Genomic DNA, 13,565 nt, shown 5'->3' with positions numbered 1-13,565 from the left:
TGCTGAACCAACTAGCAGGAAAATGTTTGATAAATGCTGTTACACTGCAAATGCATATAATAGGTTTTTTTCAAACCTTACTTAAAAACATATGTTGCTAAAAGGTAAGACTCAGGTATGACTTGAGCAGCAATCAAACTTTCTTTTTTTACTTCAGGAATTATTTTGTGTTTCAGGTCAACATATCCCAGGCAGATATGCAGGCCATTGGCAATACTATCACTATGGTGACACAAGATGGCACCACCATCACAGTCCCTGCGCACGATGCTGTCATCTCTTCTGCAGGAACACATTCTGTAGCGATGGTTACTGCAGAAGGCACCGAAGGACAGCAGGTAAGATATTCTTGCGTACATGCATAATGTTCCTTTATAAGATTATATAAAATAGGCACCTAAGTCATCACAGTTCTTTCATTCACATAGATTTAGCTAAGTGAAGCAGTTTTCAACACCTGGCCATAGCATTCCCCTCATAAGAATATGATGTGTTCTCCTCCAGTGCTATATACCAACATATTGCAGAATATTTTAAAAACAACAGTTGGGCACCAAGAAAAAATTCTGAGGTACCAGTCCGGTAATTCATTTAGGTGTATGTGAAATTAGACCTAGAAATGCTAAGTGCTTTCCCCGAAGTCACATAGTAAATGAGTCACAGAGCTAAGAATAGAATTCAGTATGAACTGTAACTTTATCACTTAGTATTATGGGACTGTAATTTATTTGGTAGACAGGAAACATTTGTGTAAGTATATATTTGCAGCTTTGTTTTTAATATACAAATACAATAGCTCACTTTTTTAGTAGAAATATAGTGAGATAATTTTTAATCTTTAAGTTAAAATGCATTCCACTGTTCTAAAAATGTGCCACATGAGAATGAAGATGCTTATTAATCACCATGCTCTGTATATATAAATAATCACAGGCTTATAGGCACATTTATTGAACTTCTCTGCAGTTCTGAGGATATTTATATTTTGAGAGCTAATAGATAACTTTGAGAACACAGTGATGGCAACCTTTCTTAAAAAAAAAATGTATCTTTTGCACAATAAAATTATGCTCATGAATACTCACAGCTTTGAATTCAACTTTAACTTTGAAGATAACCATTGTATTAGGTCAGTAACGGGGACAGATCTGTCATCCAGCTGATTCTCTTCCTTTGGTCTTGAAGGTTGCTATTGTGGCTCAAGACTTAGCAGCATTTCATAGTGCCTCATCAGAAATGGGACATCAGCAACATGGGCACCATTTAGTTACTACAGAAACTAGACCTGTTACATTGTTGGCTACATCCAATGGAACACAAATTGCAGTACAGGTAAGGTGGTGATAAATGTTTTTTTGAGTGTTTCTTCTAGAGCTAGAAGCTCCTAGTTTTTTATCAATATTATTTGAATAAGCTTGGCTCCTCTGAAAAAATAATCCATAACCATATGATCTCATATTTTAAATAATATCTAGGGATAGGGAGAGGAATAATAAGCATCCAATTTTCAAAATCAACTTGTAGAACTTCTAAAAAAGGGGAAGGTTAGAGGAGGGCAAGCCAAACTTCAGGTCAACTGAATTGTTTATGGAGTCACAGGTTTTCAGTGGAAAAGCACTTTCATTCATCCTTCAGCATTATATATAAAGCTGATACATATAAAGCCAAAAATTTCAAGGTTACATTGCTATGAACTTATACAGATAAAATTACTGAGTGTATGTTACTTGAACCTTGAGATGCTAATAGTGAAAAAGTGTAAACAGTTATGTAGAAAGACTAATAATCAGAAATCTCTGGAAATAGTAACCTTCTGTTTATGTGTCAAACTAGCATCGTACAAGCAGCAGTCTCTGTAAATAGTCCTCACATTGTCCAAACACCATAATGAAAGAGTAATTTCTAGGTACGAAAGAGTTTAATTTAAATTGGACTAACTCAAAAGAAGATGGAAATAAAGTACAAATTAAGCTTTTGTCTCAAAAGTAGCCAAAACCTAGACCTAGACAACTATTTTCAAGAATAGTTTATTTAGAGGGAAGCTTGGCTTAACTAGAAGGTTGAATGAAACTTCTAGAGCAAACAATGGCCAGTATGCTACCTTACTCAAACATTAACTTAACTATGTGTATATGTTATTTTTGTTACATATGATGGTAGGTTAATAGAAGTTTTTGTAAATTTTAAATCTGGAAGATTTAGTATTTTAAAAATTCCTCTCTTTAAATGACATTGCAGTCAAGGGTCAAATAAATGACTGAAGGAGCTTAGGGTAATTGCCACTGCAATGACAGAAGCCAATTTTAAACTCAAAGTAAAATAAAAGGGGTTGAATTAGTTTAAATTTTGGGTTGCGTAGTAGTATCAGTCCTACAAAGTGCCTAATACTTTCGGTCCACCTCGTAGCCCTCTTGATTCTGTGCTTACCTATGTGCACAAATAAGAAGTCTAGCGGGAATGTAATGAAGCTACTTTTGTATTCAAATTTACTGTGGAGTTGGGACTCAACACTTTGTGGGTTTGATCCTATTGTTGTCTGGGTATCGCCACAGACACATGTTTTACTCTAGAGAACATGGAAAATCACAGGAACCGTACGTTCTGAAACAGTATACAGTTAGGAGGAGGATAATTTTCATGGATGTGATACACCCTATACATTTCAAAGGGAGTTGAGTATATGAAACTGGGCTTTAGCTCTGACAAATACCAATATAAAAGAACATCAGTGTGGCTATGCAGAGAGGAGATGCTCAAAAGAATTTCTAAACAAATCGGTGTTAAGTAGTGTAAGTTAATGTGTTCTTGGAAATAGCTTCAAATAGAAAAAGAAATGCAGAAAATGCACTGACAAATTTCTTTTCCAGGGGATAAAATATATTTTTCATGTGAAAGTAACGGCAACTTAAGTCTCGTTCCTTCAAACTGTTCATATTTGCTGAAACTAAAACGATGTCAAAACATTTGAGTGTTTTGAGTCTCAGAACTAACGCTGCAGTCTATGTATGCACACTACTCTCTTAAGAGCTCAGATCGAAAGGAATTATGTTAGTATCTTCAAGCAGCAACGAGAGATTGTTATTTTCCCCTTTGTTAAATGGAAAATAGCAAGTCAGATGCTGATTGAAAAGCAATGAAAGTCAAGAAGCTCTTAATTCTGAACTGTCTTTTGAGCTAAGTTGGCAGTAATCAAAACTGCATGTAAGAGAAAACATAACAGGAGGCAATTGTTTGCATGAGAGGAAGGGAAGGAAGAAAAAAAAGAACTTGCTCCCTCAGCATTGTGTCCTTTAAATGAAAGAAAAACACAGGCACTCTGCACGTGCTCACATGCATTACCAGCAGTGAAGCTTTTGGTGAAGTATCTTTATATTAATTAAACTTGAAATATACAATACAAATAGAAGAGAGAGAATTAAAAATTAAAATATTATTGATTATTCTTGAACTCTTGATTGTTTCTCTTTTGTACTTTCATACCAATAAGTGAATCCATTTGGTTTTTAAATACTGATAAAGCCAGTAGCCTGATAGCTAGATTGAAGTCCTAAGGCGGTGGTAACAGAACTCTTCTTAATTTGAGTGGCTCCAGAATGTGATATTCCATGACTGTAAAAACAAGTTACAAGTGATATGTAGAACTATCCCATTAGGTCTATCTATCTGTCAAATAATGTGATTTTACTTTTTGCACTCTCATACATCTTTCTCCTGAGCCGATAGGTAATGGCCAGCTCTATGTTTTTGTTGGGTTGAGCTTGTCTTCAGTGTTCCTATCACTGGATGTACGTGCATGGTGTACATATTATAAAACTCCATGTATTCTTTCCCAAAACTGTGTACAGGTGTCTTTATTCAGGGTTTGTTGATGTTGCTTCTGACAATGCTGGATACATGGATGGCCTTGTGGTTGCAACTACAAAATAATTTCCTCTCTAAACTACTGTAGAATTGAACAGTGTCATCATGACTGCTTTTTTATACAGTCAGAATTCTCCAAAAAGTGTGAATTTTTTTTATAGGTATTACTGTTGTACGGTGTTCCAAAGCGCTGACTTTCAGCAAGAGAGTTAAGAAAAATGAAGATGTTTGTTTGCTTTACCAGTGTTAAAATGTAATTCAACAGCAGCCATGACTTTTGAAAGCCTTATCTCAGCTTTGTTATATTTGCCAAGTTGTAATATCTACTTTGTATGTCATGAAAAGTGTTTGCCATGCAGCAGTTCTTTGAAGAAAATTTATTTGGTAGATATATAGAAACTCAGTTTAATCTGTTATCAGAAACTATCTTAATTGGCCTGTTGATTTAGATAGCTGCTAGTATATATTACCTAGAAGAGGTGTGACAATACTCATCACACTTATTTGTGCTAAAGTATCGATCCGTATCTAAATCTTTGGTTTCATCTTTAATTTTTTATTTTTTTTTTACAAATTTATATCTATATGTAACACTTCAGATTTATTTATGTTTAAATGCATTTCTTTCAGCTTGGAGAGCAACAGTCTCTGGAAGAAGCCATTAGAATAGCCTCCAGAATACAACAGGGTGAAACACCAGGGATTGATGATTAACTTCTAAAACTGCTACCAGAACAATAGAGTGTAAGGTATTTTCTTTTCAATCAACAAAGGTCCGTGCCAGCAGCAACCCATAAAAACTTTGAAGTTCCCCGCTCATTGATACTGTGTACACATTTTATGCAAGAGCGAAGAACACTTTGTAAGTTTTGTGTACATAACCCTTGGAATGGACTGACATCATCTACTTCCAACCGTTGTATATTCAGGAATATGGAATTAGGATTATATAGTAAATTTCCTTGTTATCCTTTCATCAGATTTCAGACTGGTCTACAAGCAAGTGAAAAAATTAAATAGAAGTATTGGAATTAATTTTTAATGTCATGTACAAATAATGAAGGCATTACTGAAGATTTCAAATGTTTAAAATACTATTAAAAATCATCATTTCGGGAACCCTTACCAGTAATAAAGATGGCAGAGCCTTTTAAATTGCATTCCGTAAATGGAAAAGTCTTGGATTTTGAGTCTACTGTAAATCTTCGTATTTTGATTTGTTTCATACAGATTTGAATACTCTTTAGATTACCCACCCCAGCTCATTCGTTGTAAATACAGACTGTTAATGCTGGAAGTGCTAATTATATTATCTTTAAATTGGATTATGTACAAAGGAGAAACTTTGGTTGTTCAATATTAAAGGAAGTAAATCTAATGATTTTGTTTCTTTACATAATTTACTTAAGATGTTACTCTCAAATTATTATGCAATAAAATATAGCAAGATTGTATTGTCTAGATAGGATGACATTGTCGTGTGACGTACTATTTTACGTTTTAATGAGACTGAAGTTCAAATTATTTATTGTTTACGGCCTTGTATAAATTTTTCCAAAGTTTATTTATCATAAACTTAATTTTTTGACATATTAATTTTGATCATAATCCATTATAGTGTGTTAAGTAATTAGTGTTAATAGTTATTTTAAGCATTCTAAAACACTACAAGAATGATTAAAATAGTAATTGGTCATCCTGTTTTGACTAAAAAGTAAACTACCTGTTTTCAAGAGGAATATTTTCACATGGTGCATTTGCAGCACACGTACAAGTACTAATAGTCTTATTTTCAACAGTTCTGAGTGCCTGCTGCTACCATTCAGTACATAGGATATGCTGATAATCAGTGCTTTTGAAAATCAGGACACAAGTTACTAGAAAAAAAAAGGGATTAATTAGTGATGTTTTAAGTACAGTGCTCGTCTCCACCTATCATTCTGTAAAGGAAATCAACTGTAGATATAACACATACAGTAAAACGTAACTTTAAAGTTTTTTATATGAAAAAGTGTCTTTACTCTTGTCTTGTTAGTAAGCTTGTTAAGCAAGTTAAATTTTTTTGGCTTCATGTAAGATTCAGTGCTTATTTTAGATGAGTGTCAAGAGCACTTCGGAAACTGAAGCCTCACCTTTTAGCTTCTCAAGGGAAGGATTAAACATCTTCTGGATGAAGTGTTAATCAAGTAATCATTTTCTAAGTATTGTGAGGTACACATTTTACATAAAAAAATAAAGTCCATAACTACGTTACTTGAGGTATTTGACCTCAAAAAGGCCAAGTTTGAATAGAACAAAGCTAATTTATTGTGAGTTACTGTATCAGTGTGGGTTGCAGCCTTTTATGTTTTTCATACAGATGGCCAACTGAAAAACGCATTGAAAGAATATAGCACTGTGGGATAGATGTGGACAAAGCAAAGACTACTCTCTGGATCCATTACAAAGTAAAACTTGGAAACATTGAGGCTGTCTGTAACTTTTGTATAGGATTGAGGCTGCTTGCTCACTTAGGTGCCAGTTTACCTGAAGTGTTCTAAGTAATTCTTGATATCCCATGGACATAAATGTACTATGCAAGGATGATTAATTGCCTGTCAACTAGATCTGTTTCTTAGTACTTATCACCTTTTAGAAATTAAAGATGTATCATTTGACATGAACGTTCAAGGGTTTTTTTCTTAAATTTCATTGCTAATAGTTTCTGGAAACGGTGGCTGGAAAGATGGCTTTGACTTAGAAAAGAAATAACTTCAGTTCTTACTGCTTCTTGTTTCCCAGGACGTTTTCTGACCACTGTACAAATGTGAGTATCCTTTCCTCTTTCATACTAGTCGGTTTGCTGCTAGGTATTTGAAACTCGATCAGTCAGGAAAAGCTGCTGTATTCTTAAAATGATTTATCTTTCTGGTATCTTACCAGTTATTCGTGCAAAACTCCCAAGTCAAAGGTTGTGCTTCCATGTTGTGCTAGCTACCCATGTAAAGGGAAACATACTTACTGAATAAATAAGCCAGACTGACTTAGACTGCTTAGTGTTTAAAGAGAAGCCGAGTTGATTATATGCGTCTTAGCTGTGACCCTGTATTCATAATGGACTTGTTTTCAGAGTGAAGAGACCTGTGATTTTCTGCCCTGCTTCCATTCAGACTGGAGTGGAAGGAGCTGTTTTGGTAAGCGGATGCTGCGTGTTTGTGTTGGAAGGACTTTTAGTGGAGATTAGACAGCACGAAATCAGGTTAGGAATATTGGTGAAAAGGATTTCAGGAGGAGGAAACAAAGAATAGGACAAAAAGGATTGGGTGTTTGGCAGTAGAAATCTCTGTCCTTTCCCCATAGGTTTTACTCCTCTTTTTGAAAGTTCTGTCTCAAAGGGAATGCTTTGGCACAATAGAAGGAAATAATTTGTAAAGAGGAGTTCTATAAAGTAAAGCAACACAGTATATCACTTCCTCTCACAAATTGGCTCCCGCATTTCCAGCATTCCCAGTCGCAATTTTTCTTTCAGATTTGAATTCCAGACCTACACCAGCTCTTCCCTTAAAGGAATAAAACAAAACCTCTTTAGACGTTGCAGTCAATTTTTCCCTTTTAAATGTTTCTAGAGCTTTTCCACCACTGTGGGCTTTGCTTTTCTTTACTGTAGTTCAGTGCCTCTCCTGATAGTAAGAGAGAGGCAATTATTTTCGGTGCTCCAGGCTGATGACCTATTGTGCCAGACACACTACGCATAACAATAGGACAGTTTTGACCTTAAAGAGCTAATGCCAAAGCACACATGAATAGGCTGACGCTGGAAGAGTGTGTTTTTATAAGAGTAAATCCTGAAGCCTGACAACAAAGTTGTAAACAGCCATAATCCTTGATGGTATAATTAATCTCAGCAACCGATCAGCTGACCGATACCAGAGATATTCAGGCACAGTGTGGGAGAAAAGGCATGTGGTGTCTGCTTAGCACACAAGAGAAGGTCAGAGCTGATAGCCCCGATAAACAAAATGTCTGAGGTTGGAAGGCAGTTCTTCCTAAACTTTACTCTAGTTCCTAACCCTCATAACCCCTCAAATGCTGCTGAGAGTGGTTTATTTGACTGGATGGTCGGGTTTCTCTGATGATCATGCTGTACTAAAATACAAAAAAAAATCACTCTGCATGCTGTGTACTTCTTGGAGTAGAGAGTCAGGGAGCCTTCCCCAGGGACTTTAGCTGTCAGGAAAAGATGGTATGGAGCAAGGATGTGACCAGGTGTGTTCCTGAACCTGGCAACTTCAGCAGTCCAACTGTTGAGGTTAGTCAGATTGCACACCTTAGCTTGACCGTAGCTTCTACTTACCAAGATGCAGCAGTGCCCTACAACAGTGACTCTTAGTTTGTCACTGAATGAAAACAATTAAATGTTCTGTAAAATTTTCTGTGTAATTTTCAAATATAGGACAGATGAAATGTCACTAAGCAGGGTGAGAAGCAAACCGATCATTTTCTTAAGCAATATAAGGCATTAAGAGACTGGAAATGAAGGGTAACTTGTGTCCTGGTCAGCTATTACTTTATAGTTGTTTGAAACTTTAGTAATATATTTATTCAGCTTGCATCGTTTTTGTCTTTGAAAAAATATAATTTGAAAAAATTTTTTTTGAAAAAATTTGAGAAAATTAACACATGCCTTGACTTTATAGATACATAAATTCAAACTCCAGCTGGTTGTTGATAATTAGGTACTCCTTTTTTGTTTGTTTGTTTTTGTTTTGCAAAGCAGTATATATTTGAACACCAGATCCCCCAAAAGTCTTTTTTTTCCTCCATTGATAAAAACCTTCCAAATCTTGGACCTCTATAACAAGAGATGAAAAACTCAAGAACCACTCTCAGGTCTTTTGTCATAAACTACAATCTAAATAAGGCATAGAAACAAGCATTTTCCCTTGTTGTGTTATGTGTATTTTAAAATGTAGCATAGGTGTTGCCTAAGTTTGACACTCCTTTGATGCTATTTTTCATTCTGCTAGCAGAGTTCACTTGGCCAAAGGAAAATCTAACAATCTAATTAGACCATCACCATTAGCAGTAAGGGGTTGACACCTAACCCTATCAGGAGTGTGATACCAGACTTTTTCAACTGAGGGTTATATTCAGAGCAGACTTTAATTATCCCAATAAACATACAAGATTGTATCAACAAACAAGCATTTTGTGCTACATAGTCTGTGTATTTATCTCTAATGAAAATGTGACCCCCCCCTAAATCCCCTCCTGACTTCCTAACATCTGGCAGGTCTGCTGGCATGACACAAACTACCACATGGCTGGAGAAAGCTCCTGGAGAGAGCCACATCTCCTAGTGGGCGTTTTGCTTTGGTGTAGAGCTAATTCAGATTTGAATATAGGTTGTCATGACTGAAAAATCGGAAAGTACAAGAATGGTTTGTGGGACAGACAGGATTAGCTGCTTTTTGTTTTTAAACAGATACATTCAAGACAATGAGAGACAGACTTTTGAATGTATGTAGGTTCCTGAGGATGGAAGTTAGTGGGAAGAAGTTAGTGGGAAGAAGGTGGCTGAGCTTCTTGAAACTCTTTGTAGGCTTTTATCTTTTTATCTGCACCTCTAAAAAAAAAGGTTGCAAAATGTTTTACTTAAATGAATAGTAGTAAATTTGAAAAAGGCTGAGTACTTCTTTTATGGTTTTGCATGTTCCGGAAGGAGAAAAAGGAAGAAAGTGAGTGAAACTGTTAAATTAGTAGTGACTACTCGGTTTCTGTGCATTAGACATTTGGGGGGTTTTAATTGCAGATACAAAATCTTGGCTTCTGTTCTATTCTGATCATTCTAACTTCATTTCAGTACAGGAATGGAGCATTCTAATTGTACCTGTTTTCAGTCATGGCAATCATTCTGTCTTTTCAACTTTTAAGATGTTTTGGAGGAAATTTCTCATCTCAATACAACTCTTGGGAACAGATTCTTTTGCCATTTTCTTTGTAAGCAGAGATTTCAAGTGCTAAGAGGCAAACATACAGGGAAAAAGGGAGTCACTGAAAACTGTTAAGTGTGCTCTCATCACAGAGAAATATTTAATTGTACGTGACTGCTTGGCAAAACTTGTGATTTTTTTAATGTACCTTGTACATTATAACTTCTTTCTGAGTATCTTCAGATCTTCCCCTAAATTCCCAGATTTTGGGCCCAGAAGCTGCTCTTTACTTTGGGAGGCATCCTTCGTGCTGTCAAATTCCCCATTCTATTCTCCATCTTGTTCTCTTGCTCTTATTATTTATACTTCCTGGGTGAATACATCCTTGAGAAATGCTCTATCTGCATGCAGACTGTAGACTAAAAGAGTATAAGGTCTGGCAGCATCAACTACAGGCATGTCTTTGGACACAAAGTCCACCTTTAATGGAAAACCCATTCAACTCTGGACCTTGGAATGAAGGAAAAGAGGTTGCCAGCTAACAGCAGCTGTTAGCAGCACAACCCCAGATAAAATAATTGTTAAACTGTTCACATTTAAGCTGTCAGTGGCCCAGAGACAACACCTCCCAGTTGGCACACTACCACTGAGACCTGTTAGCCCAGTAAATGCCTAGTCATGTGTGAATACTGGAATGCCATCGCTGGCACTGGTGACAAGCGTGCTGGTCCCTAGGTAATTGTTGGAACCCAAGAGAAAAGCCAGGAATAGCACAGATTTGTCCCTGCTCTCAGTTCTCCAGCAATTGCCTTGGTGCAGATGGCTGTAGTGATTCTGTTTATCATATAAGCAACTTGACCTTCCTCCTCTTCTACTTTTTCACTCCATTTACTCTTCTCATAATAAAATGAACTCATCAGTTTCACAACTATGCTGGCTGATATAGAATGGGTTTCATCCAGGTTTTGGCAAAACTCTTTGAATTTTGTTTTGGGGACTGCAGATGAAATTGTAAGTGGCAGGAAATCCCAACAAGATGGTAGTGTACCCACTTCTGTGGCAGTTTCCTGTGACAGCTAGACAAATTGGCCGTTGTTCCATTTATTTCCCATTCATCATTATTTGGGTTCCCCTGCTACCCACCGAAGAGGGAACAACGGTTTCCCTTGAGCTTGAAAATTCCTAGTTAAAAGCAGCTGTCAGCGAGTATGTGCTGCCCCAGATAAGTATTTCTGGTAGCAAAATCTTCAGTGCACCAGACTGATACACTTATTTTTTAAATTTAAAAGCAAGTATTTAAAAAAAAACAAACAACAAACAAACAAAAAAAAAACCCAAACAAACCAGAAGCCAATTTTGCAGACATATCCTGAAAACCCTTAAACGACTCAAATTTAGAGGAGTATCAGTTAGACACTGCCTGGACATCAGGTTACATGGTGTTACATCTGTTTGGAGGATCAGGGCTTTAGCTTGCAAGATCTACAGAGGCTCAAAGATGCAATTTAATCAGCTTCAGAGAACTTGGAATGAATTTGGCTCGTAAAGTATGGCACAGTGGAAGCCTGCAGAGCTCTTCCCCGCTCACCTGTCTTCCTCCTGTGACGATGTTCATTGCTAATGTGCTCTCTGACGAAGGGAACATGCTCTTAAGTTAGGCTGTTTATAGGCCTCCTCGTGCTAGTTACAGTGGTTGTCGTGGTGGACAGGATGGCAGAGTTGCCATGCACTCTCCGGTAAAATCATCTTCTCTTCAACACAACCATTCATGGTCCCGTCAAACTACAGCAAAAGAATAACGGATGCAAATTCAGAACAGCACATATGTAGAGCCTACGAATGCGGTCCTTATAGCAACTACACATTTTGTTACAGTTACATATTTATTCAGTACTTCCCTTTCTTATTTGCTCACAGTTTGGAAATAAACTTTCTTTTAAAACAATTGTGTTCTGCTGTTTATTTCTTTCTATATTCCTTTTTTTCTTTCCTATCTTTGTCTTCTCTTCAGAAATACTTCCTTCTCTGTACAAACTCTAAATTGTTCCATTTGATTTTGCCCCACTTAAACAGTTTCAGTGACTAGCAGTTTACTATTAAAGTCTATCCAATAAGACTTCTGAATTTCAATTTCCCACTTAACCCTCACTAAATACCTGTGTCTGTAGATTCCAGAAAGTAAGGCAGCACCAGTTATATTTAGGCTGAGTTTGGGAAGGAAACTGCAGCTTTGATATTTCAGGGAAAGGGATTTATTGAAAGCTTCAATTCTTAAAGTTTTAAAGAAATGAAAACTTCATATATGAGTGAAGTTTCATCACAGCTAGTAGCTGGGATGTTTTGAGTCACTTACTAGGAATTGCTTTGCATCTCCCTCTGTGGGCTATTAATTGGGAAAGAGATGGAGGTCGTATTTTTTAATAGCCTTCGCTTACATCATCTGTTCTAAAACTCAAATGCTTCAGTTAGTATTTGCTATAGAGTGCATTTCAGTTTTGAAAATGAGTAGTTTTCATAGGACGTTATTGTGTTTCTAAATTAATGCACAACGAACATGTTTACAGCACCTGGTTTGATGTAGCCGTAAATGCCACCCAATCCCATTTTCATAGGTTATGTTGGCTACTTCAGTTTTCTGAAACGAGTTATCAGGAGCCTTCCATAATCTCAAAAATTGTGTTCCTGTGGCTCACCTCTGCTTGTCCTGAAAACATTAGCTGCTTAAGCTTTCAGCCCATTGAAAGTGTGAAGAAAAAAAAGTATCCCGCTATTTTTGGTTTCGGCCTCAACAGAAAATATGTCTGAAAATAATCACCTGTTGGAGATACAGGCAGCAGCAAAGGGCCTCCAAGCCCCACTGTTACCATAGCCCTTCCTTTGGCATGGGGAACATCTGCGCGCCGGCTGTGGCCACAGGAGCTGGAACCATGGCCAAAGTTGCTCGTGAGGCTTCTGCCCATGGACATCGGGGCCCAGCAACGGGAGATCGGCAAAGAGCCCAAACATGGTTAAGTACAAACTTTTATTGACTGGGCCTTCGGTGCTTTGGTTTGTTATCTTTGAAGCTTTCAGGCTCACAGCCAGACCTCTCTGTAGAGGTGTGCCATTTGCAGCAGATGAGGGCTCTGGGAGGTGATCGGGTGGGCAGAAAAGGGGCTATGCCACAGGGTCCCACCATCCCAGGTACCCTCGGCTCTCGGGGATGCGGAGCCCTGGTGCCACCTGCACATCCAGGGGATGGTGTGCCTGCCCGGAGAGCCTGGGGAAGCAGGGAGAACACACCTGGCTTACTGCGGGTTGTTCGAGATGGCTGTGACTGGAAAAAAATGGTATTTTTTTTCTTTGTTACCCAAGGGGTTCATTTCAAGGTGATTTGGTACAGGAGAGAGATTGGCAGGCTTATTTGTTGGGTTACATTCAATCGAGGTGGCACGAGATGGAAAATGAAGCCCAGAGGCAAAGTTGTGGCATTTGTGGGGAGATGGCTGATGTGATACATGGCATTGAAGTGTGTGGGGAGTTACCGTTAACAGCACAGGGTGCTCTGTTTGAGGCTCCAGTTTCTGACTGCATTTTAAATCACACGAATAGAGTTATTTGGAATGCATTACTTTTTTGGTTTCGCGAAAAAAAGGTTGTCTTTAACTGGCCTAAAAGGAGGTGTTATTGTTTTCGGGCACATGAAATGGAGATTTTTTTTTATTTCCCAGACTTCTAGCAACCAACCAGGAGCAAAGCACCCGCGCCGTGAGGCGGGGAGCGGGGGGCCCGCCTCCGCCGGGCTGGCCTGCT

The 13,565-nt window shown here is 37.7% G+C and overlaps 1 protein-coding gene across 4 annotated transcripts in view; it reads left to right on the top strand.

Moving 5' to 3' along the window:
* The window catches only part of ZNF143 (zinc finger protein 143), a 28,681-nt gene extending 23,442 nt beyond the window's left edge, over positions 1-5,239 (top strand). For all 4 annotated transcript variants that reach the window (XM_009890950.1, XM_009890948.1, XM_009890951.1 and 1 more), the window contains 3 exons: positions 177-338; positions 1,186-1,332; positions 4,492-5,239. In XM_009890950.1, coding sequence (XP_009889252.1) covers positions 177-338; positions 1,186-1,332; positions 4,492-4,575 — 393 coding nt within the window. In that variant the 3' untranslated portion in view covers positions 4,576-5,239. The remainder of the gene's footprint in view (positions 1-176; positions 339-1,185; positions 1,333-4,491) is intronic.
* Positions 5,240-13,565: the final 8,326 nt, after the last annotated feature.

This window comes from Charadrius vociferus, unplaced genomic scaffold (genome assembly GCF_000708025.1).
Source record: "Charadrius vociferus isolate BGI_N301 unplaced genomic scaffold, ASM70802v2 scaffold248, whole genome shotgun sequence".
Taxonomy (NCBI): domain Eukaryota; kingdom Metazoa; phylum Chordata; class Aves; order Charadriiformes; family Charadriidae; genus Charadrius; species Charadrius vociferus.
This window is presented reverse-complemented; position numbering and strand designations above follow the sequence as displayed.